The sequence below is a fragment of the Heptranchias perlo genome, chromosome 16 (assembly GCF_035084215.1).
Source record: "Heptranchias perlo isolate sHepPer1 chromosome 16, sHepPer1.hap1, whole genome shotgun sequence".
Lineage (NCBI taxonomy): Eukaryota > Metazoa > Chordata > Chondrichthyes > Hexanchiformes > Hexanchidae > Heptranchias > Heptranchias perlo.
Window position 1 is genome coordinate 10,606,993 of NC_090340.1, and position 26,257 is coordinate 10,633,249.

General features: G+C 46.2%; 1 protein-coding gene across 2 annotated transcripts in view; it reads left to right on the forward strand.

Moving 5' to 3' along the window:
• Positions 1-1,855: 1,855 nt before the first annotated feature.
• The window catches only part of il34 (interleukin 34), a 62,371-nt gene continuing 37,969 nt past the window's right edge, over positions 1,856-26,257 (forward strand). The window contains exons 1-2 of one of the 2 annotated variants that reach the window (XM_067997412.1): positions 1,856-1,943; positions 22,506-22,623. In XM_067997412.1, coding sequence (XP_067853513.1) covers positions 22,596-22,623 — 28 coding nt within the window. In that variant the 5' untranslated portion in view covers positions 1,856-1,943; positions 22,506-22,595. The other variant, XM_067997413.1, reaches the window with a different exon arrangement.

Here is a 26,257-nt window from a genome sequence, read left to right on the forward strand (position 1 = left end):
AAAAGCCTGGGAACTACAGACCGGTGAGCCTGACATCTGTAGTGGGTAAGTTGTTAGAGGGTATTCTGAGAGACAGGATCTACAGGCATTTGGAGAGGCAGGGACTGATTAGGAACAGTCAGCGTGGTTTTGTGAGAGGAAAATCATGTCTCACGAATTTGATTGAGTTTTTTGAAGGGGTAACCAAGAAGATAGATGAGGGCTGTGCAGTAGACGTGGTCTACATGGACTTTAGCAAAGCCTTTGACAAGGTACTGCATGGTAGGTTGTTACATAAGGTTAAATCTCACGGGATCCAAGGTGAGGTAGCCAATTGGATACAAAATTGGATTGACGACAGGAGACAGAGGGTGGTTGTAGAGGGTTGTGTTTCAAACTGGAGGCCTGTGACCAGCGGTGTGCCTCAGGGATCGGTGCTGGGTCCGCTGTTATTTGTTATTTATATTAATGATTTGGATGAGAATTTAGGAGGCACGGTTAGTAAGTTTGCAGATGACACCAAGATTGGTGGCATTGTGGACAGTGAAGAAGGTTATCTAGGATTGCAACGGGATCTTGATAAATTGGGCCAGTGGGCCGATGAATGGCAGATGGAGTTTAATTTAGATAAATGTGAGGTGATGCATTTTGGTAGATCGAATCGGGCCAGGACCTACTCCGTTAATGGTAGGGCGTTGGGGAGAGTTATAGAACAAAGAGATCTAGGAGTACAGGTTCATAGCTCCTTGAAAGTGGAGTCACAGGTGGATAGGGTGGTGAAGAAGGCATTCAGCATGCTTGGTTTCATTGGTCAGAACATTGAATACAGGAGTTGGGATGTCTTATTGAAGTTGTACAAGACATTAGTAAGGCCACACTTGGAATACTGTGTACAGTTCTGGTCACCCTATTATAGAAAGGATATTATTAAACTAGAAAGAGTGCAGAAAAGATTTACTAGGATGCTACCGGGACTTGATGGTTTGACTTATAGGGAGAGATTGGATAGACTGGGACTTTTTTCCCTGGAGAGTAGGAGGTTAAGGGGTGATCTTATAGTAGTCTATAAAATAATGAGGGGCATAGATAAGGTAGATAGTCAAAATCTTTTCCCAAAGGAAGGGGAGTCTATAACAAGGGGGCATAGATTTAAGGTGAGAGGGGAGAGATACAAAAGGGTCCAGAGGGGCAATTTTTTCACTCAAAAGGTGGTGAGTGTCTGGAACGAGCTGCCAGAGGCAGTAGTAGAGGCGGGTACAATTTTGTCTTTTAAAAAGCATTTGGACAGTTACATGGGTAAGATGTAAACAATTTTACAACACCAAGTTATAGTCCAACAATTTTATTTTTAATCCCACAAGCTTTCGGAGGCTCCCTCCTTCCACCACCTGACGAAGGAGGGAGCCTCCCAAAGCTTGTGTGATTAAAAATAAAATTGCTGGACTATAACTTGGTGTTGTAAAATTGTTTACAACTGTCAACCCCAGTCCATCACCGGCATCTCCACATCATGGGCGAGACGGGTATAGAGGGATGCGGGCCAAGTGCAGGCAATCGGGACTAGCTGAGTGGTACAAACTGGGCGACATGGACACGTTGGGCCGAAGGGCCTGTTTCCATGTTGTCAACTTCTATGGGCCAGATGGCAGTTGGAGGGCGGGGGGGGGGGCGGGGGGGGGGAGGGGGAGGGGGCGCAGGCGCACAGCGCTGTGGCCCGTGTAGTTTTCTCCCTCCCGCACCCGCAGCTGGACTACAATCCCCAGCATGCCATGCGCTCGCGCATGCCCAGTCGGAGGCGATGGGGAGGGGGGAGGGACTTTCCCGGAATGCACGTGACTAGGTGTGAAGCAGGGTAAAGCCCGGAGCTGGAGCGCTGCCTGTGAGGGAGACGGAGCCACGCAGCGGGCGAGTGCAGGAGCACAACACACAACACACAACATCTGCCGCTTAAAGCAACAGGCAAAGTCAGTCAGCATCGAAAACCGCAACATTGCAATCTCCTTAATAACTTTTGCTTTCTTTGCAAGTAGCGCTTTTTTTTTTTTTGTTTTTGTTTTTGGTCGTTGGAATCATGACAATTCCAGTCACATATTGTTGGAAGTAAGACTTGGTTTGCAATCTCATTCGGTGAAGTTAGAGCGGGATTTTATGACAAGAGTAAATATTAAATCAGATTCCGACATGAACGGGACACCAGGACATCTATTTGATATGCAGCTCCTGACTGAAAAAGATGTTCAGTTCTGAGGAAGGGTCATCGACCTGAGACGTTAACTCTGTTTCTTTCTCCACAGATGCTGCCTGATTTGCTGAGTATTTCCAGTATTTTCTGTTTTTATATGTATTATATCGTGCAAGAGATTTTTGCATTCGGACTGGACACGATTCCTTGTGAAAAGTGCACTAGTTCTGTCTCCAATATGCTTCTTTCTGGGTTACTAATTGTTGCTGCGATTGTCATATTTTTTTTTTAAAAAAAGCAAACTCCAATTTCGGTGCACCGGAGAGACTTCGGAAAATATTGTAGCAAAGAGCGTTACATTTTCATTTTCTGTTATTAGAACCAAGACTTTTCACAAGTCGCGAGCTTCGAATTTAGCGATCCGACTGTCACCGTGGCTCTGCTAACACATTTTTGAAAATGAAGAATTTCCAACATAATTTTGCAAAAAAACAATTTAAATGCTGTTATTTTTTGCAATAATTGGGCTCTAGTGAAATAATTAAAAATGCAATTTAATATAAAATGGGATTACAGTGTACTATTAATATGAAAACCAGTGGTTACTCAGCAGTATTGGAATGCCTATTTTATCTTTACAGTGTCACTTTTAATTGAATTTCCCAGCCCCACCCTGAGCTGAGGTGCGAGTTCAATGTGCTTGGTGTTTTTGGTAATTTGGCACCTGCACTGATTTAAGACAGTGAGGATGGCATGTCCTTCAAGCGTATTAAAGCTGCCGCAGGGCGGTAGTGTTGTGCCTTCAGGTGAAAGCTGTCAGAAGCTCGTCGGCCTCTTCCCGTGGCGTTGCTCGCAGTGAATGGCAGGGTGCAGTATTGTTATACCAGTCAACCCACAGTGTGTACTCGTATGATGAGCAGGGAAGTGTTTATGTCTGGATAGCACTTTCCTAACGACGAAGCACTAAGCCTCAATCAGCCACATATCACCACGCCTTCTTTGCATTCTGACCCAGCTAACTTAAATGTTTTTTTTAATGGCTTAATTTATTTTTAAGTTGAGTAAAACAATCAAATAAACCGAGGCATGGAAGGGCAGCTCACACCCGTCGAATGCACATCCTGCACCATGTGGGAACTCCAGGACGCTTCCGTGTCCTGGACAACCGCAGGTGTAGGAAGTGTCGTCAGCTGGAGGAGCTCGAGCTCCACGAGAAACAGCTGGAGGGCATCCGCGAGGCTGGAGAGTTTCGTGGATAGCACGTTTCAGGAGATGGTCTCCCCGCAGCTTAAGAGAGTGCAGGTAGAGAGGGACTGGCTAACCGCCAGACAGACAAGGAGGACCAGGCAGGTAGTGCAGGTGTCCCCTGAGGGTATCGGACTCTCCGGTATTCAGTTCTGAATACTAGTGAGGGAGAGGGTTCCCCAGGGGAGTGCAGCCAGAGCTAAGTCCACAGCACCATGGGTGGCTCAGCTGTACGGGGGTGGGGGAGGAGAAAGGTCAGGAGAGAAATAGTGATAGGGGATTCAATAGTTAGGGGAACAGGCAGGCATTTCTGCGGCCGGAGACATGATTCCAAGATGGTGTGTTGCCTCCCTGACGCCAGGGTCAAGGATGTCACTGAGCGACTGCAGAACATTCTGGAGGGCGAGGGTGAACAGCCAGAGGTCGTGGTCCATATCGGTACCAACGACATAGGTAGAAAGAGGGATGAGGTCCTGCAGGCAGAGATTAAAGAGTTAAGAAAGAGATTAGCGAGCAGGACGTCAAGGGTAGTAGTGCCACGTGCTACTGAATATAGAAATAGGAGGATAGAGCAGATGAATGCATGGCTGGAGAGATGGTGCAGGAGGGAGGGCTTTAGATTCTTGGGGCTTTGGCCAAGAAAGGGAAAATAGAATATGAGAGTAAACTAGCGAGAAACATAAAAACAGACTGTAAAAGCATCTATAGGTATGTAAAAAGGAAAAGACTGGCAAAGGCAAATGTGGGTCCTTTGCAGATAGAGACGGGAGAATTTATAATGGGGAATAAGGAAATGGCAGAGAAATTAAACAAATACTTTGTGTCTGTCTTCTCAGAAGAAGACACAAAAAAACCTCGCAGAAATACTAGAGAACCAAGAGTCTGGCGAGAATGAGGAGCTGAAGGAAATTAGTATTAGTAAAAAATAGTACTAGAGAAATTAATGGGACTGAAAGTCGATAAATCCCAAGGACCTGATGATCTACATCCCATGGTTTTGAAAGAGGTGGCTATAGAGATAGTGGATGCATTGGTTGTCATCTTCCAAAATTCTATAGATTCTGGAATGGTTCCTGCAGATTGGAGGGTAGCAAATGTAACCCCACTATTTAAGAAAGGAGGGAAGAGAGAAAACAGGGAGCTACAGACCTGTTAGCCTGACATCAGTAGTTGGGAAAATACTAGAATCTATTATAAAGGCTGTGATAACAGAACACTTAGAAATTAATGGTAGGATTTGGCAGAGTCTACATGAATTTATGAAAGGGAAATCATGTTTGATAAACCTATTGGAGTTCTTTGAGGATGTAACTAGTAGAATAGATAAGGGGGAACAAGTGGATGTGGTGTATTTGGATTTTCAGAAGGCTTTCGATAAGGTCCCAGTGAGGAGGTTGGTGAACACAGTTAGAGCACATGGAATTGGGGTAATATACTGGCATGGATTGAGAATTGGTTAACAGACAGAAAACAGAGTAGGAGTAAACGTGTCTTTTTCAGGTTGGCAGACTGTGACTAGTGGGGTACCGCAGGGATCAGTGCTTGGACCCTAGCTATTCACAATCTATATCAATGATTTGGATGATGGGACCAAGTGTAATATTTCCAAGTTTGCTGTTGACACAAAACTAGGTGGGAATGTGAGATGTGAGGAGGATGCAAAGAGGCTTCAAGGGCAAAGGGGCTTCAAGACAGGCTAAGTGAGTGGGCAAGAACATGGCAGATGGAATATAATGTGGAAAAATGTGAAGTTATCCACTTTGGTAGGAAAAACAGAAATGCAGAGTATTTTTTAAATGGTGAGAGATTGGGAAATGTTGATGTTTAAAGGGACCTGGGTGTCCTTGTAAATGAGTCAATGAAAGCTAACATGCAGGTGCAGCAATTAGGAAATTAGGAATTAGGAAAGCAAATAGTATGTTGGCCTTTATTACAAGAAGATTTGAGTACAGGAGTAAAGATGTCTTACTGCAATTATATAGGGCCTTGGTGAGACCGCACCTGGAGAATTGTGTACAATTTTGGTCTCCTTACCTAAGAAAGGATATACTTACCATAGAGGGAGTGCAACGAAGGTTCACCAGACTGATTCCTGGGATGGCGGATTGTCGTATGAGGAGAGATTGAGTAGACTGGGCCTGTGTTCTCTAGTGTTTAGAAGAATGAGAAGTAATCTCATTGAAACATACAAAATACTTATAGGGCTCGACTGGTTAGATGCAAGGAGGATGTTTCCCCTGGCTGGGGAGTCTAGAACCAGGGATCACTGTCTCAGAATAAGGGGTAGGCCATTTAGGACTGAGATGAGGAGAAATTTCTTCACTCAGAGGGTGGTGAATCTTTGGAATTCTCTACCCCAGAGGGCTGTGGAGGCTCAGACATTGAGTACATTCAAAACAAAGATCAATAGATTTCTAGATATTAAAGGCGTCAAGGGATATGGGGATAGTGCAGGAAAATGGCATTGAGATAGAAGATCAGCTATGATCTTGTTGAATGGCGGAGCAGGCTCGAGGGGCCGGACGGCCTACTCCTGCTCCTATTTCTTATGTTCTTATTATAATGTATATTTACTGCTTGGGTGGAGTGAGAACAGGTCTAATCTGCAACTATATCATAACACAGTATTGAAGATAGAAAGTGCAAACTTGAGACTATTCTAGATTTCTGAAAAAATAACACTTTTTGATATTTTTCTTTAAGGAAATAATTTTGTGTGTCATAACTACAACCCCATGAAAGTTAATGTTAGATTAAGTACTTTTTTCCCCTAACACAGTTGAGTCAGTGGCAATCTTGGCTCAGTGGTAGCATTCTTGCCATCTGAGTCAGATGGTTGTGGGTTTAAGTACAACCAGGAGAGGTGCTCTGCCCAGCAATTATCCTTCAACCAATGTGATTAAAACAGATTATCTAGTCATTTATCTCTTTTGCTGTTTGTGGGATCTTGCTGTGTGCAGTTTAGCTTCTGTGTTTCCCTACATTAAACCGTGATTACACTTCAAAAGTACTTTATTGGCTGAGACACCCTGAGGTCATGAAAGGTTCTTTAAAAATACTTTCTTTCTAAGTTAATTACAATATTTTCATTAAAATATAAGGGTTGTTTTCCTAATTTCAGCAAGTTTGCATGAACTGCTTGTAGGTCATAGAAATATAAACTCTTTCAAAAATGGTTCCTTTAAGTTGATTCTTTTCTAGCAGTTGGGAAAGTGTTAATAAATAGGACTGTTTGATATAATATCTAATGTAAGATGTTTTAACTTCAGCTTTGAGGGGTGAGTATTGGGTTCTGCGTTCTAGATTCAATCTAGAACAGTGAATGCTCGGGGTGAGTTTGGTACTGGATTCTGCTTTCTAAATTTTAATCTAGAACACTGAACGCTCAGTGATTTTGGTATTGGATTCTGCTATCTAGATTTAATCTAGAACACTGCATGCTCAGGGGTGAGTTTGGTATTGGATTCTGCTTTCTAGATCTACAACATCAAATGTTCTCCAATCTGATGTGCGGTTGAAATTTTCCTGCATAGTTTTTTTTGGCATCTATCCTATCTACCCATCGACGGAAGGTACGAATGGTTCCAGAATATCACGTAGACTGAGAAATCCTGCTGATATGACCCGCGAGCCCAGTCTTCAGGCTGCGAAGCTTTTCGAGGTTGGAGAGTAGCTCTTGATGGGGAAAGTGCATTGTTGGGGCGGGGCCTTGATTAGGTTGAATTTCTGAACTCCGGTGAGTGAACCAAAAGGTGTGATGGGTCTGTGTTTTTCTGCGGGGGCCGGGGGGGGGGGGCGGGGTGGTGAGAAATTGAAAACGTTCTTGGAAGAATGGGACTCTTCAGATCTAACCTCGGGATAAATAGCAGGGTCGATCATGAGTGTATGGGAGGTTGGGCAACTGAATTAGAATCTGGAAATTAAGGGATGTTCCAATGTGTTTTGGTGATAACCAATGGAAAAAGAACCTGGTTACCAAGCACTGTTCTTGACTTTGATTACCAAGAACAGACTTGCATTTCTATAGTGCCTTTCATGACCTCGGTATGTCCCAAAGTGCTTTACAGCCAATGAGGTACTTTTGAAGTGTAGTCACTGTTGTAATGTAGGAAAAACAGCAGCCAATTTGCACACAGCAAGATCCCACAAACAACAATGTGATAATGGCCAGATGATCTGTTTTAGGGATGTTGGTTAAGGGATAAATATTGGCCAGGACACCGGGGGGGATCTCCCCTGCTCTTTAGTGCCATGGGACCTTTTACATCCACCTGAGAAGACGGATGGGGTCTCGGTTTAACATCTCATCTGAAATACGGCCCCTCCGACACTGCAGCATTCCCACAGTACTGGACTGAAGTATCAGCCTCAATTTAGTGCTCAAGTCTCTGGAGTGGGACTTAAACCCACAGCCTTGTCGACTCAGAGGTGAGTGCCATCACTGAGCCACAATTGACACCTGTTTGAAGAAGGACTGTTGAAAATGAGCGCACATAGTCCATGATTTCACTTAATTTATAATAATTCTGGAATTTTTAAAAATTCATTCATGGGATGTGGGCATCACTGGCAAGGCCAACATTTATTGCCCATCCCTAATTGCCCTTGAGAAGGTGGTGGTGAGCCGCCTTCTTGAACCACTGCAGACCGTGTGGTGAAGGTTCTCCCACAGTGCTGTTAGGAAGGGAGTTCCAGGATTTTGACCCAGCGACGATGAAGGAACGGCGATATATTTCCAAATCAGGATGGTGTGTGACTTGGAGGGGAACGTGCGGGTGGTGTTGTTCCCATGTGCCTGCTGCCCTCGTCCTTCTAGGTGGTAGAGGTCGCGGGTTTGGGAGGTGCTGTCGGAGAAGCCTTGGCGAGTTGCTGCAGTGCATCCTGTAGATGGTACACACTGCAGCCACTGTGTGCCGGTGGTGAAGGGAGTGAATGTTTAGGGTGGTGGATGGGGTGCCAATCAAGCGGGCTGCTTTGTCCTGGATGTTGTCGAGCTTCTTGAGTGTTGTTGGAGCTGCAATCAACCAGGCAAGTGGAGAGTATTCCATCATGCTTCTGACTTGTGCCTTGTAGATGGTGGAAAGGCTTTGGGGAGTCAGGAGGTGAGTCACTTGCTGCAGAATACCCAGCCTCTGACCTGCTTTTGTAGCCACAATATTTATGTGGCTGTTCCAGTTAAGTTTCTGGTCAATGATGACCCCCAGGATGTTGATGGTGGGGGTTTCGGCGATGGTAATGCCGTTGAATGTCAAGGGGAGGTGCTTAGACTTTCTCTAGTTGGAGATGTAAGGAATCTTACAACACCAGGTTATAGTCCAACAAATTTATTTTAAAATCACAAGCTTTCGGAGATTATCCCCTTCGTCAGCTGAATGAGTGAAAGGTTCTCAAATCGCATATCTTATATTAGGCTGGGACACCATCACACCAATCAAAAGGTGTCGTTGGTGTTCAGACAGATTAGCCACGGAGAACAGTACGTCCCAGTACACTGAATATACATTGTTTCAAATTACACAGACAGAGAGAAAGAGACCCAAATGGCAGAGAGAGAGAGAGAGATTTTAATATACTAACGGTGGTAGTGCCACACAACACGTTGGATGGTGTCCTCATTGTGAAGACGGGACTTCGTCTCCACAAGGACCGTGCGGTGGTCACTCCAGCAACACTGTCATGAACAGATGCATCTGCGACAGGTAGATTGGTGAGGACGAGGTCAAGTAGGTTTTCCCTCGTGTTGGTTCGCTCACCACTTACCGCAGGTCCAGTCTGGCAGCTGTGTCCTTCAGGACTCGGCCAGCTCAGTCAGTAGTGGTGCTACCGAGCCACTCTTGGTGATGGACATTGAAGTCCTCCACCCAGAGTACATTCTGTGCCCTTGCTACCCTCAGTGCTTCCTCCAAGTGGTGTTCAACATGGAGGAGGACTGATTCATCAGCTGAGGGAGGGCGGTAGGTGGTAATCAGCAGGAGGTTTCCTTGCCCATGTTTGACCTGATAACGAGATTTCATGGTGTCTGGAGTCAATGTTGAGGACTCCCAGGCCCACTCCCTCCTGACTGTATATCACTGTACCGCCACCTCTGCCGGTGGCACAGGACATACCCAGGGATGGTGATTGAAGAGTCTGGGACGTTGGCTGAAAGGTATGATTCTGTGAGTATGGCTATGTCAGGCTGTTGCTTGACTAGTCTGTGGGACAGCTCTCCCAATTTTGGCACAAGTCCCCAGATGTTACTGAGGAGGTCTTTGCAGGGTCGACTGGGCTTGGTTTGCCTTTGTCGTGTCCGGTGCCTAGTGGTCCGATGCCAGGTGGTCCTATTCTTATTATGACTTTTTGTAGCGAGATTTTACAACTGAGTGGCTTGCTAGGCCATTTCAAAGGGCGATTAAGAATAAACCACATTGCTGTGGGTCTGGAGTCACATATAGGCCAGACCGGGTAAGGACGGCAGGTTTCCTTCCCTAAAGGACAGAATAGACTTACCACAAGTTGAACCAGTTTATCTGTTGTATTTTGTGGAATTATTTTTTTCTCCCCATCTGATTTTAGCCTGAATGTGCCATCGTGGGGAGAGGGGCCTTCACGCAGTTGTTAGAAGCAGTCACTGGGCCTTGGAACTCGGCAGAAGAGTAAATGGGGAATGACTCCACTCATACTGCCACCAGCCCAAACCTTTGGCACTGCCAGGCGGCATTACCTGGGGGAGAGGAGTCAATCGGGTCCATGAAACAAAGAGCACCCAGTAACCGTGTGAGAGTGGAGGGGGATGGGAAAGAAGGACTGACAGAGGGAAGAAAAGGGAATGAGAGGGGGAGGGGACAGTAATGAGTGACAGAGGAAATAAGACACCATTTGGCACTCGCCTCTGAGTCGGACAGTCGTGGGTTCGAGTCCCACTCCAGAGACTTGAGCGCGTAATCAAGGCTTGAAACTTCCTTGTAATTCCTGAGGGAGTGCTGCACCGTCAGGGATGCGTCTTTCAGATGAGACGTTAAACCGAGGCCCCATCTGCTCCTTCAGGTGGATGCAAAAGGTCCCATGGCCTCAACTGAAGAAGAACAGGCGAGTTCTTCCCGGTCTCCTGGCCAACACTTACCCCTCAACCAACATCACTAAACAGATTATCTGGTCATTTATCTCATTGCTGTTTGTTGGACAAATTGGACTGCCACATTTCCCTACATTACTAGTGACTACACTTCAAAAGTACTTCATTGGCTGTGAAGTGCTTTGGGATGTCCTGAACACGTGAGCACGCATAATGTAAGTTCGTTCTTCTTAAAAGGGGAAGAAGAGAAGAATAAGTGTGACAGTGAGAGACAGAAAGAGAAAGGAGGAGAGAAACGGATTTTGGTTAAATGAAGGAGGCAGAGGTAAAACTGGGTGATGTCTGCAGTCATGTGGAAACTTAGTTAGAAAAGCAAAGGCTGAGGTCCAGAAACTGGTTACTTACTCAGTATGGTCCCCGGGATTTAAAGTGTAATGTTGAGTGTTTGCAGTTTTCATACTATGTCCAGTTGGACTGTGAAAACCACCCAGCAATACAGTTACAGGCTAAATTTGGGTTGTGGCTGGAGAGCCTTTAAAGTTTTGTGCCACTAGGATTATAGGCTGGCGGTAACAATTTGAGAGAACAATTAATATCACACGACACCGCTCGCATTTAACTTTTTATAAGAAGGCAGATTGCTAGTTCTACAGTCACCATACTAGCAAATCTGCTGCTGACAATACCAAAATAAAGCATACCGTCCATTTAAAGTCATTCTCGGGGACATGTACATGAAAACATAAGATGTAAGCTTCTTTCAAAAACTTATTCTTTATCCCACTGGCCATCCCATCTATCTAAATAGCTATTGACGGCCTCAATTTTGGAGACACTGTTGCCCTCTGAAATGACTCGCAAAGACTTGCCACTGAATCTTGGGACTGGGATGTCCCCTTAGCGAATACAGCTGGAGAGAAGGTAGAGGTGAGCAGGGGACTGCCTGCCAGAAGATGGACTCTTCCTTGCACCCTGTCCAAGAGAGTGTGAGAGGTGCTGAAAGAGAGACCCCAATACAGAAGCAGTGTTGAGATCTTGGGTAGATGTTGACCTATTGTCACAAATGCAGCCAAGAGGATGGGGGTGGATTTCCACTGAAAATTCACCCTATATATATATCAGTAAGGATATATTGGCCTTGGAGGGGGTACAGCGCAGATTCACCAGAATGATACTGGGGCTAAAAGGGTTAAATTATGAGGGCAGGTTGCATAGACTAGACTTGTATTCCCTCGAATATAGAAGATTAAGGGGTGATCTAATTGAGGTGTTTGAGATGATTAAAGGATTTGATAGGGTAGATGGAAACTATTTCCTCTGGTGGGGAGTCCAGAACATTGGGGGCATAACCTTAAAATTAGAGCTAGGCTATTGAGGGGTGATATCAGAAAGCACTTCTTCATACAAAGGGGAGTGGAAATCTGGAACTCTTGTTCTCCCTTCCTCTTTCTCCCCCCCACCTCCCCCACCCTGAAAAGCTGTTGAGGCTGGGGGTCAATTGAAAATTTCAAAACTGAGATTTATAGATTTTTGTTAGGCAGGGGTACTAAGGGTTACAGAACCAAGGCAAGTAGATGGAGTAAAGATACAGATCAGCCATAATCAATTGAATAGCGCAACAGGTTACATGTGATGAATGGCCTCCTTCTGTTCCTAGATTAGGGCTGGGACTTTTAGGCTGAATAATGCAGCCTGTGCAATAAATCATTTCTTCCAAAAGCATTTTGTCCTCAGGGTAGCGTGTTGCAATGTTAGTGTGAAAAGTGGTAAGTGTGGATGAATAATGTATTTTAAATCAGAAAGGATTAAATAAGTCCTACAGACAATTTACACTGTGCTCTTCCTGAAGGCACGACAAGTTTACACAAGGAGTAGTCAAGCCAGACCAACCAGGAAGGTCCCAGATTTAACCCATGGCCTGTGCTGATCTCAACCAAGGTGGTGGAAGGGGCCCTCACAATTGGTCTCGATGCCCCCCCCCCCCAACCCCGAGTCAGAGAGGTGAGAGGGCAACCTAGGGTTGCATTCCTAATGTCAGCCTTGGAGCAGTGGGTAGCTCTCTCTCCTTCACTGAAGCCAGAAGGTCATGGGTACCTCGCCCCACTCTAGAGACTTGAGCCCTTAATCCAGGCTGATAATCCAGTGTAAAAATCCATCTTTCAGATGAGGTGTCTGCCCTCTCAGGTGGGCGTAAAAGATCCCCACTCCACTATTCGAAAAAGAGCAGGGGAATTCTCCCCAGTGTCCTGGCCAATATTTATCTCTCAACCAAAAACAGATAAATTGGTCATTTATTTCTTTGCAGTTTGTGGGACCTTGCTGTGCGCAAATTAGCTGCCACGTTTTCTACATTACAACAATGACTACACTTCAAAAGTACTTTGTTGGTGGTGAAGTGCTTTGGGACGTGCAAGATGCTATATAAATGGAAGTTTGTTCTTTCTGATTACAATTTAGTGACCTCTGCTGGAAGTGTGTATGTCTGGCGAGGACAGGATCAAGCTCAGCTGTGATGTCTCCCATGAGTGAATAGCCTGTTGATCCTCAATGTCAGGGTTCACACACACACACGGCTGCTTGGCTGCTCGTGGAAATGAACAGTAGTGAGGAGCAGAGGGGAGAAAAACTGATGGGCGGAGAAAATTGGTGAGGAGAAAGCTTGAGGGAAGGAGGGGAATTTGCACTGTGTCTCCAGGAGATTTCATGTAAAATGTAAATGGTCCATTGAAAGGAAAGGGGACAATGGGCAACTGTCTTCCTCTTGGTCCACGGGCAACGGCCACCCTGCGGATCCAAACCGGGCATTGAGTGTTGGGCGTGTGTCTCTGTGGGAGGGACTCACTTCCCAGTCCAATCCTGTCTTCCAGTCCAGTCCAAAGATGTTTCCACTTGTGGGGGAATCCAAAATTAGGGGCCATAAAAATAAGATAGTCACTAATAAATCCAATAAGGAATTCTGGAGAAATTTCTTTACCCAGAGAGTGGTGAGAATGTGCTACTCGCTACCACAAGGAGTAGTTGAGGCGAATAGCATAGATGCATTTAAGGGGAAGCTAGATAAACACATGAGGGAGAAAGGAATATACTGATAGGCTTAAATGAGGAAGGGTGGGAGGAGGAGGCTCGTGTGGAGCAAAAACACTAGCATAGACAAGTTGGGCCGAATGGCCTGTTTCTGTGCTGTACGCTCTGTGTAATTCCCCCAGCTACATTTTCCAGTTGATTTCCTTGGACAGAGCGCAGGGCTGGGAAGCCTTGGCTGAATCTTATCCCCCGTCAGCTGGGATCAGCTAACTCCGCACGGAACGGGCATCGGAACCTGGGACTTCGCTGGTCCGTGCGGTTCCATTCTGCGCCACGCAGGAGATTTACCCCTGGAGCCTCCCGATTGTTCTCGGCCAGGGAAACCATCCCAGAAGGTTCAATTCTCTTCAGGAGTTCTTATTTCTTTGGGGGTGGTCGAGGGGGAAGAAAGCACCAAGAAATCACATTTGTCCATCTTATTGTTTTTTCATGTGGCAGTAAATACAAGTGGAAACTGAGGGGTCGATTGTCTGATCGGTGGGGTTCACATCCAAAGGCTCAATGAACTGATATAGTATTCCTGTTTGTGATTTTAAAATAAACTCGTCGACACCTGCCTTGAAACAGCGCAATGAAGTGTGAAGCGTGTTGAGCCTTCATATGTGAGCATCGACAATTGGAAGATATACCCGTACAGTATAGACTCTACAAAGCAACACAGGTTTAACCCTCGAGATGTAGCGATCCACTTATTTCATCCTGATGGTGTTTGCATCTCCATGGACAGGTGATCACTAATAACGTTTAGTAACCGACTCCCAATGGAATGGAGATCAGTTCCCTCGCCATTTTTGCCCTCCTCATCCCCTCTCTCTATCCCACCCTTCCCCCAATTTTCTTCCCATCTCCCATGAAGGTGTTGACTCCCTCACTTGGGTACGGATCCATCGGCACTAATAGCCAGCTGGTACCTCGCCCAGTGGCGCATTCTCCACGTGTGGGCCTAGACATTAAATGTCCCTGGCTATTTAACAATGGATGGCATCACAACCGAACTGCAACCCGTCTTCACTAAATGTCCGCACACGCACGCACTTTCCAGCCAATGTACTGGATGGTGTTCAGGAGCAGGGATGCTGGGCATATTCCCCCTCTTCCATCCTGCTTCCCAGCTTATGGAGGTTGAGGACCAGCTTCACCAATGGTTCAGGGTCCCTGAAATTCCTGGGAGTCCGCTGTTCCAACGTCCACTTTTCACGCAATGGCCTAGACAGCAGGCTATTAGACTATGGCGGGCAGCACCGTTCAGCCTAATCCGCTCTGAAGTGACTTGCACACTTTCTGCTCGGCACAGCGACCAAGAAGTGGACCGATCTCTCTATCTTTCCCCTATACCACCCAGAGGCGCACGGCTAACTGTGTTGCTTAATGCAGCCCCGGCTAAGATCAGTAAACGGGAGTGACCCTGGTACTTTCGGTTCACGCTGCTAAGAGCTCCTTCAGGGAGGTGTCCTTACCGAGTCAGTCGGCCATTGGGAGAGGCTACGCTAAGGTTTTGACTGTCCCGGTCATTTTAAGTCGGGTCGGAGAAGCATCTTTTTCTGTATTTTGAAGTTTGAATGAAGTGTCGCTCAGTGTGGATTATTGACCCGATCCCTGTCCGAACCCAATGACCCGGTCGAATGTTAGAACCAACTGTCAATGTGACGATGTGAAATTCTGATTGCTTTCATATCCAAGACATGCAAGTAAGCTGTGGAGTGTATTTAAAGATATCCTGGGCCATGTTCGAAGGGGAAAAGCTGGAGCTGTCTGGTTTTATATCAGACGGGAAGAGAGACAGTCGCCAACACTTTTTTTAGTTTTCTCCTACACTACCAGAGGTGCGAGGCCAACTGGTTTAAAAGGTACACACTGGTCCCGGGCAATAGGTCTCAAAGAAACGAGGCCATCGTTTGGTCAGACCTGATTTTGCTGAGAATCTGAAGTAGGGTCGCCAACTCTGGTTGGACATATTCCTGGAGGTTTAATCATGTGACCTCCAACCGCCCCGTCCAACAGCCGACCCCCCCCCCCCCCCCATTTCTAATATTTCTATAACTAATAAAACAAAAGTATGCAAAGAATATGGGGGAAAAAATCATATAATTTTATTTTTTAAAGCCCTAAGACTTATCTCCCCGGAGTTGTTCCCAGCAGTGTCCTGGAGATTAATCTTCAATTCCTAGAGGTTAGCAGCCCTAATCTCAATCGGTGTGGGTTTTTTTAAACCATTAGTCTGCTTTTCCTGTGTGTAAACCGACATTAGCTTGTTCAATATTAATTCCGATGAAATGCCGCTGCTACAGGGCAGCATTGTGTCTGCATGTGTCACGCTAGGGAGAGGCCATGCACTCAGTGCCTTTTTTTGCGGCTGGCTGTCATTTTCAAATGCTAGACCCCTGGTCCGTACTTAATATAAAAACAGGCATGTACAAGTAGCCCAGAGTCTGTACAGTACAAGCCACAACTACCAGTGCTTAAAGTTTGATGGCACTTAGAGATTATATTTCTAACCTCCTATCACAGACCTTCCCTTTTATTCTTTCCTCCCACCCCTCCCCCCCACCACCATCTTTCCCTGGCTCTGTACTTGCTTAAAAACTTTAACTCTTAACATCTTCCAGTTCTGACAAAAGGTCTTCGACCTGAAACGTTAACTCTGTTTCTTTCTCCACAGATGCTGCCTAATCACTGGACTCAGTCTGTTCCTATTTACCCTGTCCCCTCCCTTTATAATTTTAAACACCTCTATCAAATCACCCAGATACTCCTCTGTTCAAAAAAAAGCAGCCACAATTTTTCCAAGTTTTTCTTTGTATTTGTATCTCCTCATTCCAGGCAGTGTTCTAGTGAATCTACGCTGAACCTTCTCTGTTACCTCACAACCTTCCTATGGTGTGGAGCCCAAAGCTGCACACAGTACTCCAACTGTGGTCTTCCTAAGGTTTTATATAGATTCACCATTACATCGTGACTTTCTTATTCCATACCTCATGCCATAAACCCACAGTATATTACTGTATCTATTTCTAGAGCTGCGTTTCTCCATCTGGTAATTAGCTGTAAAGCAACTTTTAAAATGGGACATTTTTAGGAATGAGAAAAGTCCATTAGTTCCAACAAGTTGCTCCTTTTTGTTCGATCTCACCCCTACCTTCTCACAAAATCCCTCAACCCCTTCTCGCTATAGAATCATGTCTATTGTTTCTTGACCCCAACAATACCAATGCCATCCGTGGCTCTGTTACCACTCTGGGCGTAAAGTTCCCCCTGATTCCCCTCCTTGCTCCTAACTATTTTAATGTGAGTCCCTGGTTTTTGAACCCTCACCATAGTGAACATCCTGCCTGGACTTTAAAAAAAAAAAAAATCATTCTTGGAGTGTCAGCGTCGCTGGCAAGGCCGGCATTTATTGTCCGTTCCTAGTTGTCCTGAGAAGGTGGTGGTGGGCCCCCTTGTTGCTACAACTGAGCGGCTTTCTTGGTCACTTCAGAGGCCAGTTAGTCAACCTTTTTGGGTGTGGGACTGGAGTCACATATAGGCCACACCGGGTAAGGAGGGCATGAAAGAAAGACTTGCATTTATGCAGCGCCTTTCACGATGTCCCAAAGCCAATGAAGTACTATTGAAATGTAGTCACTGTTGTAATGTAGGAAAAGTGGCAGCCAATTTGTGAACAGCAAGGTCCCACAAACAGCAATGTGATGCTGACCAGATAATCTTTTTTTTAGTGATGTTGGTTGAGGGATAAATATTGGCCAGGACACCAGGGAGAACTCCCCTGTTCTTTTTCAAATAGTGCCATGGGATCTTCTACGTCCACCTGAGAGGGCAGACAGGACCTTATAGGATCATAGGAACAGGAGTAGGCCATTCAGCCCCTCGAGCCCACTCCGCCATTTGATACGATCATGGCTGATCTGTGATCTAACTCCATATACCTGCCTTTGGCCCATATCCCTTAATACATTTGGTTGCCAAAAAGCTTTCTATCTCAGATTTAAAATTAGCAATTGAGCTAGCATCAATTGCAGTTTGTAGAAGAGAGTTCTAAACTTCTATCACCCTTTGTGTGTAGAAGTGTTTTCTAATCTCACTCCTGAAAGGTCTGGCTCTAATTTTGAGACTGTGCCCCCTCGTCCTAGAATCCCCAACCAGCGGAAATTGTTTCTCTCTATCCACCCTATCTGTTCCCCTTAATATCTTATAAATTTCAATCAGATCACCCCTTAACCTTCTAAACTCTAGAGAATACAACCCCAATTTGTGTAATCTCTCCTCGTAACTTAACCTTTGAAGTCCGGCTATCATTCTAGTAAACCTACGCTGCACTCCCTCCAAGGCCAATATGTCCTTCCGAAGGTGCGGTGCCCAGAACTGCTCACAGTACTCCAGGTGCGGCCTAACCAGGGTTTTGTATAGCTGCAGCATAACTTCTGCCCCCTTGTACTCTAGTCCTCTAGATATAAAGGCCAGCATTCCATTAGCCTTATTGATTATTTTTTGCACCTGTTCATGACACTTCAGTTTAACTTTTTACCATTTAGAAAGTACCCTGTTCTACCCTTTTTTGGTCCAAAGTGGATGACCTCACATTTGCCTACATTGAATTCCATTTGCCACAGTTTTGCCCATTCACCTAATCTATCAATATCCCTTTGTAATTTTATGTTTTCATCTACACTGCTTACAATGCCACCAATCTTTGTGTCATCGGTAAACTTAGATATGAGACTTTCTATGCCTTCATCTAAGTCGTTAATAAATATTGTGAAAATTGAGGCCCCAAGACAGATCCCTGCGGGACTCCACTAGTCACATCCTGCCAATGTGAGTACCTTCCCATTATCCCTACTCTCTCTCACCTTTCGCTCAGCCAACTTCTTAACCAAGTCTGTACTTTTCCCTCGATTCCATGGGCTTCTATCTTAGCTAACAGTCTCTTATGTGGGACCTTATCAAATGCCTTCTGGAAGTCCATATAAATAACACCCATTGACATTCCCCTGTCCACTACTTCAGTCACCTCTTCAAAAAATTCAATCAGGTTTGTCAGGCACGACCTACCTTTCACAAATCCATGCTGGCTCTCTCTGATTAACTGAAAATTCTCGAGGTGTTCAGTCACCCTATCCTAAAATTATAGACTCCAGCATTTTCCCCACAACAGATGTTAGGCTAACTGGTCTATAATTCCCCGGTTCCCCTCTCTCTCCTTTCTTAAAAAGCGGAGTAACATGTGCAATTTTCCAATCTAGAGGGACAGTTCCTGAATCTAGAGAACTTTGAAAGATTGTAGTTAGGGCATCTGCAATGTGCTCACCAACTTCCTTTAAAACCCTTGGATGGAAACCATCTGGTCCTGGGGATTCACCACTCTTTAGTGCTATTATTTTCTTCATTATTGTTGTTTTACTTATGTTAATTTTATTGAGTCCCTGTCCCCGATTCAATATTAGTTTTCTTGGGATTTCCGGCATGCTATCCTCTTTTTTTTACTATAAATACTGACGCAAAGTAATTGTTCAACATGTCCGCCATTTCCCCATTATCAATGACAATATCCCCACTTTCAGTTTTTAAGGGGCCAACACTGCTCCTGATCATCCTCTTTTTCCTGATATAACTATAAAAATTCTTCGTATTGGTTTTGATATCCCTTGCAAGTTTCTTTTCATACTCTCTTTTTGTAGCTCTTACTATCTGTTTTGTGACCCTTTGTTGATCTTTGTATCTTTCCCATTCACCAGGATCTGTGCCATTTTTTGCCTTTTTGTATGCCCTTTCCTTATGTCTTATACTGTCTCTTACCTCTTTAGTTGTCCATGGCTGTTTTTTTTGGCACGTAGAGTTCTTGCCCCTCAGGGGTATAAACCGGTTCTGTATCACGTTGAAGGTTTTTTTAAACATTTCCCACTGATCATCAGTTGTTTTACCCATTAACAGATTTGCCCAGTTTACTGTGGACAGTCTCTGTCTCATCCCATTGAAGTCTGCCTTACCCAAGTCTAGAATCTTAGCAGCTGATTCACTTTTTTCCCTTTCAAACACTACCTTGAACTCGATCATGTTATGATCGCTATTGGATAGATGTTCACGCACAGTTAAGCTGTTAACTAAATCTGGTTCATTACTCATTACTAAATCTAGTATGGCTTGCCCCCTTGTTGCCTCTAGGACATACTGCTGTAGAAAACTATCCCGGACACACTCAAGAAATTTACTACCTTTCTGACAGTTGCTAGTCTGCTTTTCCCAATCTATGTGAAGGTTAAAGTCCCCCATTAAGACCACTATGCCTTTGTTACACGCTTGTCTAATCTCTGCATTTATACAATCTGGCACTTCAGAGCTGCTGCCAGGGTTCCTATACACAACTCCCACTATAGTCTTAGATCCTTTTCTATTTCTCAATTCAACCCATAAGGTCTCTGTTGGCTGCTTACCTCTCGTTATATCCTCCTTTATCGTTGAAATGATTTCATCTCTAATCACTAAGGCTACACCTCCCCCTCTCCCATTTTCCCTATCTCTCCTGTAGACCTTATAACCTGGCATAATTAGTTCCCAATCCTGACCATCCTGCAGCCATGTCTCAGTAATAGCTATCATGTCATACCCTCCAATTTGAATTTGTGCCTGTAGTTCATTTAATTTATTCCTTATACTCTGTGTGTTTGTATAAAGAACTCTTAGTTGGGCCACACACCCTAGCCTGACCTTCAGCTTTGATGCTGGGTTAATCGCCTTACGCCTTCTAGTTTTCACTTTATCTGTAGTGCCTAAAGTACTCTTTCTTTCCGCTGTTCTACGCTTTTCCCATTCACTTGTTCTTGAACAACTATTTGTAATACTTGTATTGTAAATTTCCCCTCGGTCCTCCCCTCTCTTGCTGCTTTCAACTTTACTCTCTTCTGACTCCCCGCTCAGGTTCCCATCCCCCTGCCACTCTCGTTTAAACCCTCCCCAATAGCAGTAGGAAACCCCCCGCGAGGACATTAATCCCGAATCTGTTGAGGTACAACCCGCCGCCTTGTACAGGTCCCACCTTCCCCAGAATCGGTCCCAATTCCTCAGGAATCTAAATCCCTCCCTCCTGCACCAACCCTCCAGCCACACATTTGTCTGGTCTATTCTCCTATTCCTTGGTTTAATATCTCATCTGAAAGATGGCACCTCCAACAGTGCAGTACTCCCAGCTTAGATTATGTGCTCAAGTTCCTGGAGTGGGACTATGAACCAATAACCTTCAGATTCAGAGGTGAGAGTGATACCGACTGAGCCACAGCTCAAGCAGTAGGGTTTTTGTGACGATCCGACACCTTCATGGTCACTTTTCCTAGTATCAGCTCTGTCAAATTGATTTAGAACTCTCAAACTGCCATGATGGGATTTGAACTCACATTCTCTAAATTATTGGTCTAGACCCCCAGATTACTGGTCCAATAACATAACCACTACCATCATACCCCTTCCTTCACCTTGCCATATAGATTTCAGCTACCCTGAGTCATCTTTGCTGCTGGTCTCTGTCCCTCTGAAGCTGATTGGAACTAGTTCCCCAGTCGGGTCTGAGCAGCATCTTGTACAACTATACACTCTTTCTTTGGATTTGTACTCTACCCATCTGCCAGTGCAATCAGGCGGACGTGATGAGATGACAGCATGCTTGAGTTTTGCAAACCTGAGGCCCTGGGAGACTGCAATGAGTGTTCATTTCAGCACAGTAAGAAGAAGGTGTAAGACGGGGTGTTTGGACCTGAGTAGGTACAAGAAAAGAGAGTTTAAGGGAGCTCTCATGTTTGATGGGACACTATAAAGGGAGCTTTACTCGGTATCTAACCCGTGCTGTACCTGCCCTGGGAGTGTTTGATGGGACAGTGTAGAGGGAGCTTTACTCTGTATCTAACCTGTGCTGTACCTGCCCTGGGAGTGTTTGATGGGACAGTGTAGAGGGAGTTTTACTCTGTATCTAACCTGTGCTGTACCTGCCCTGGGAGTGTTTGATGGGACAGTGTAGAGGGAGCTTTACTCTGTATCTAACCCGTTCTGTACCTGCCCTGGGAGTGTTTGATGGGACAGTGTATGGGGAGCTTTACTCTGTATCTAACCCGTGCTGTACCTGCCCTAGGAGTGTTTGATGGGACAGTGTGTGGGGAGCTTTACTCTGTATCTAACCCGTGCTGTACCTGCCCTGGGAGTGTTTGATGGGACAGTGTGTGGGGAGCTTTACTCTGTATCTAACCCGTGCTGTACCTGTCCTGGGAGTGTTTGATGGGACAGTGTAGAGGGAGCTTTACTCTGTATCTAACCCGTGCTGTACCTGCCCTGGGAATGTTTGATGGGACAGTGTAGAGGGAGCTTTACTCTGTATCTAACCCGTGCTGTACCTGCCCTGGGAGTGTTTGATGGGACAGTGTGTGGGGAGCTTTACTCTGTATCTAACCCGTGCTGTACCTGCCCTGGGAGTGTTTGATGGGACAGTGTGTGGGGAGCTTTACTCTGTATCTAACCCGTGCTGTACCTGCCCTGGGAGTGTTTGATGGGACAGTGTAGAGGGAGCTTTACTCTGTATCTAACCCGTGCTGTACCTGCCCTGGGAGTGTTTGATGGGACAGTGTAGAGGGAGCTTTACTCTGTATCTAACCCGTGCTGTACCTGCCCTGGGAGTGTTTGATGGGACAGTGTAGAGGGAGCTTTACTCTGTATCTAACCCGTGCTGTACCTGTCCTGGGAGTGTTTGATGGGACAGTGTAGAGGGAGCTTTACTCTGTATCTAACCCGTGCTGTACCTGCCCTGGGAGTGTTTGATGGGACAGTGTATGGGGAGATTTATTCTGTATCTAACCCGGGCTCTACCTGCCCTGGATGCTGAAATGGGAAAGTGTTCTATTCCCCAGTACTAACATCCCACACTTTTATGAGAGCAAAAGTCTCTATAAAAGCCTGAACTCAGTATTGTGTTTTCTCTTCCTGCAGATGACGGAAGATTGGGATCAGTGATTGAATGTCATGAGGACAACGAGGTAACAAAATCAGCCACTGGGAGCTGCACTTACAACATCGAAAATGCTGAGGGACTCCGCCAGAGCCATCTGTGAGTGGATCCGATAAGCAAGTGGTTTTGATTCGAAGTCTAGATCAGTTTTAGTAACAGTTAGCCAAGGATCACAATCCCAGCCAGCGTCAGGAATGGAGCACCACAGGGTGATGAGATGGGGGTCCGTGCCCACTGGTTTATTCCCCCCGCACCAAGGTCAACCATGACTAATTGGATAGCTCTTTCAAAGAGATAGCACAGGCATGATGGGCTGATTTGCTGCCTCCTGTGCTGTATTTAAAATTCTCATCCTTGTGTTCAAATCCCTCTATGGCCTCGCCCCTCCCTGTCTCTGCAACCTCCTCTAGCCCTATAATCCTGAGAACTCTGCATTCTTCTAATTCTGGTCTCTTGCGCGTCCCTCGCCCCACCATTGGTGGCCCTGCCTTCAGCTGCCTAGGCCCTAAGCTCTGGAATTCTCTCCCTAAACTACTGCCTCTCTCTCCTCTAAGACGCTCCTTATAAACCTACCTGCTTGACCAAGCTTTTGGTCACCTGTCCTAATATCTCCTTATGTGGCTCAGTGTCAAATTTAGTTTGATAATCACTCCTGTGAAGCGCCTTCAGACTTTTTACTACATTAAAGGTGCTATATAAATGCAAGTCGTTATTATATGATTCTATGTCGGTGTGCACAACTACCAAATAAAGGCCAATAACACCTGACAGCGAGGGGAAATAATATCAAATGTGGTTCTATGAAATCATCCTATTTTAACCAGGCCCCTTCACTTGCTGTGTGGAAGCTGGGTTAACCACGCCTCTTAATAACATTCTGCCTTCCTTGGAGCAAGAGAAGGAGAGGGAGCAGCACCCAATCCCAACTCGGGCGGCAACCCTAAAGCCAGGCCCAGGTAACTGGAGGCCCGGGGCAGGTGGAACTGGAAGTCCGTTAAGGGTGATGGGCGAAGGGCAGTATTATAAGCAGTGCTAGCCTTGGCCCAGATGGTGGCAATCTCGCCTCTGAGTCAGAAGGTTGTGGGTTTACGTCCCACTCCAGAGACTTGAGCACATAATCGAGGCTGACACTCCCTGTTGGCTGTCCCGTCTTTCTGATAAGACTTCAAACTGAGGCCCTGCCTGCCCTCTCAGCTGGACGTAAAAGATCCCATGGCACTATTTCGAAGAAGAGCAGGTGAGCTCTCCTCGGTGTCCTGGTCAATATTTATCCCTCAACCAACATCACTGAAACAGATGATCTGGTCATTATCACATTGCTGTTTGTGGGATCTTGCTGTGTGCAAATTGGCTGCCGCGTTTCCTACATTACAACAGTGACTACACTTCAAAAGTACATCATTGGTTGTAAAGTGCTTTGGAACGCCCTGATGTTATGAACGGTGCTATATAAATGCAAGCCCTTTCTTCCTTTCACTGCCGCTCCATGTGATGGTAAGGAAGCAACGGGTGGGAGGTCGAGGTATGTGGGGGGGTGGAGGGAGAAAGGTCCATCACTCGGGAGGTGCCAGACATTCCCACCTCCTTTCCTATCTTGGCAGTTTATCGGGCTGCAACTTCAACTCAGCACTGGGCGTAAAACTGATGTTGCAGATCGAGCATCTTGTTGGAGAAACTGACCTTTCTGTACATCGGACGGTTTCTATAACTGGCAGCCGATCCTCAGCTCCAGTCTCATGCCTGGTGTTGAGTTGAAAATCTCCCCCTATGCTCCTGAGGGCCTACTTTGTGATTTTGGTATTTTGCTGGTGGTCCAGTGTAGAAAAGAGAAATGTATTTCAGTAACCTTGCGGAGGAGGAGGAGGAGGGCTTCCCCCACTCCCCCTCCCCCCGCCTTACTCCCACCATCCCCTCAAGCTCTCGGTGCCAATATCGCTGCCACAATCCAGGCTGTCGGGAGAGTCGTTAACTCCGGGAATCTCCTTCCCCCAAGGGTACAGGGGTGCATCCCATTCCTGCGTCGGTGGGTAGGCTCCGACCAGGATTTGAGCCCCAGGACTTTAGGACAGCTGAGCTCCCTATCTCGGCCGTGGGGAGCCAGGCACTAAACATGGTGGGAATGTAAAATGTGGTGAGTGAGTTGTTGGGTCAGTCTCGTGCCTCTTTCCGCTGCTGGTTGTCAGTGATGGCGCCTGAGAGCAGCTTGTCTGTTCTTTAGTTGGAGTTGGTGTGATGCTGGGAGATTTAAAAAATACGTACTGTACACTTTTTCCCCTGTGCCCTGCTTTTCTTCCTTCGAATCTGTGCCCTTGCTCACATACTCTTACCCTGACTGTCTCTCCCTCTCTGTCTCTGTCACTCACTTCCCCTTTCTCCCTTCCTCTTGTCTTTTTCTCTGCCTGTGTGTGTGTGTGTGTGTGTGTGTCTCTCCCTCTCTCTCTCTCCCCGTCTGTCTCTGTCCCCCTCTCTCTATCTCTATCTCTCTACCACTATTTCTCACTGTCTGTGTATGTGTGCCTCTCCTACGCACCCCCCCCCCACTCCCCCCCCGTCTGTCTCTGTCTTTTTCTCCATCTGTTTACATGTGTCTCTCTTTTTCTCCACCCCTGCATAGCAGGGCCTTGAGCAGTAAGTCAGGCAGCTGACCTGTTCACCAGGCTGTGCTTGTGCAGCTCTTGAACTGGTCACTATAAGGTGTGGTATGGGGGAGCAGGCCCAATATCAATCTCCACCCCACCCCCCCACTGGAAATAAGCTGAAGCTGCCTTCTCGGAGTTTGGAACCTTGACTTTAATTTGCATTCTTCGCCAAGCTACAAGTGGGCCTTTTGGCTTTGAGTATAAAATAGTTTGTGAACGTGTCCTCCTAGCGCCTCTGCCGATTAATTCAGCTTGAGAAGCAAATTACAGCATGGCCACTCTCCGTAGGCTGCTGATCCAAAGAAAGGCCAGGTACGGAGTGGTCGGGGTCTGAGACATATTCCCAGTGTACGCTTTTAAGAATATTATTTTTAAGCCATTGTGTGGCAGTCTGTTTGATTTCTGGGCCGTGTGCGATGGGGCCCCATGGCTGCCGACTGCCAGCTCTTGTTCCCCCTGGTCAGGTTCAGGTGTTCTGTCTTTGTCACGCGCCCGGCTCGAAGGGCACGTGGGGTGGCTCCATTTCTCCACGCAGGCACGAGGCCCCGGGACGCACTGTGTGGCTGCCAACGCCACCACTTCCTGATTGCCTGGTAATGGGCCTGGCACTGTTCCCTCGGCAGGAGGCCAAAGAGAGAACTTTGCATTTATTTCACCCCTTTCACAATCTCAGGACATCTCAAAGCGCTTAACAGCGAGTAAAGTACTTTTTTCAAAGTTTAATCACTGTTGTAATGTCGTGGGATCTTTTACATCCACCTGAGGAGGCAGGTAGGGCCTCGGTTTAAAGTCCCATCCGAAAGACGGCACCTCCGACAGTGCAGCGCTCCCTCAGTAACGCACTGGAGTGTCAGCCCAGATTAGGAGTTCAAGTCTCTGGAGTGGGGCTTGGACCCACAACCTTCTGATTCAGGTGAGAGTGAGCCAAGGCTGGCCGAGAAAGGGAAGGAAATGGCCCCCTGCCAGCTCGGCATACCTGTGAATTAGTCACCTGCCATCCCTCTCAGGCAAGGCATTTTGTGTAGCACGGAGACCGTGATAATCCCTTTACCATACAGAACCATTTTGACATGTGATGTGCTGGGACTTGCGGT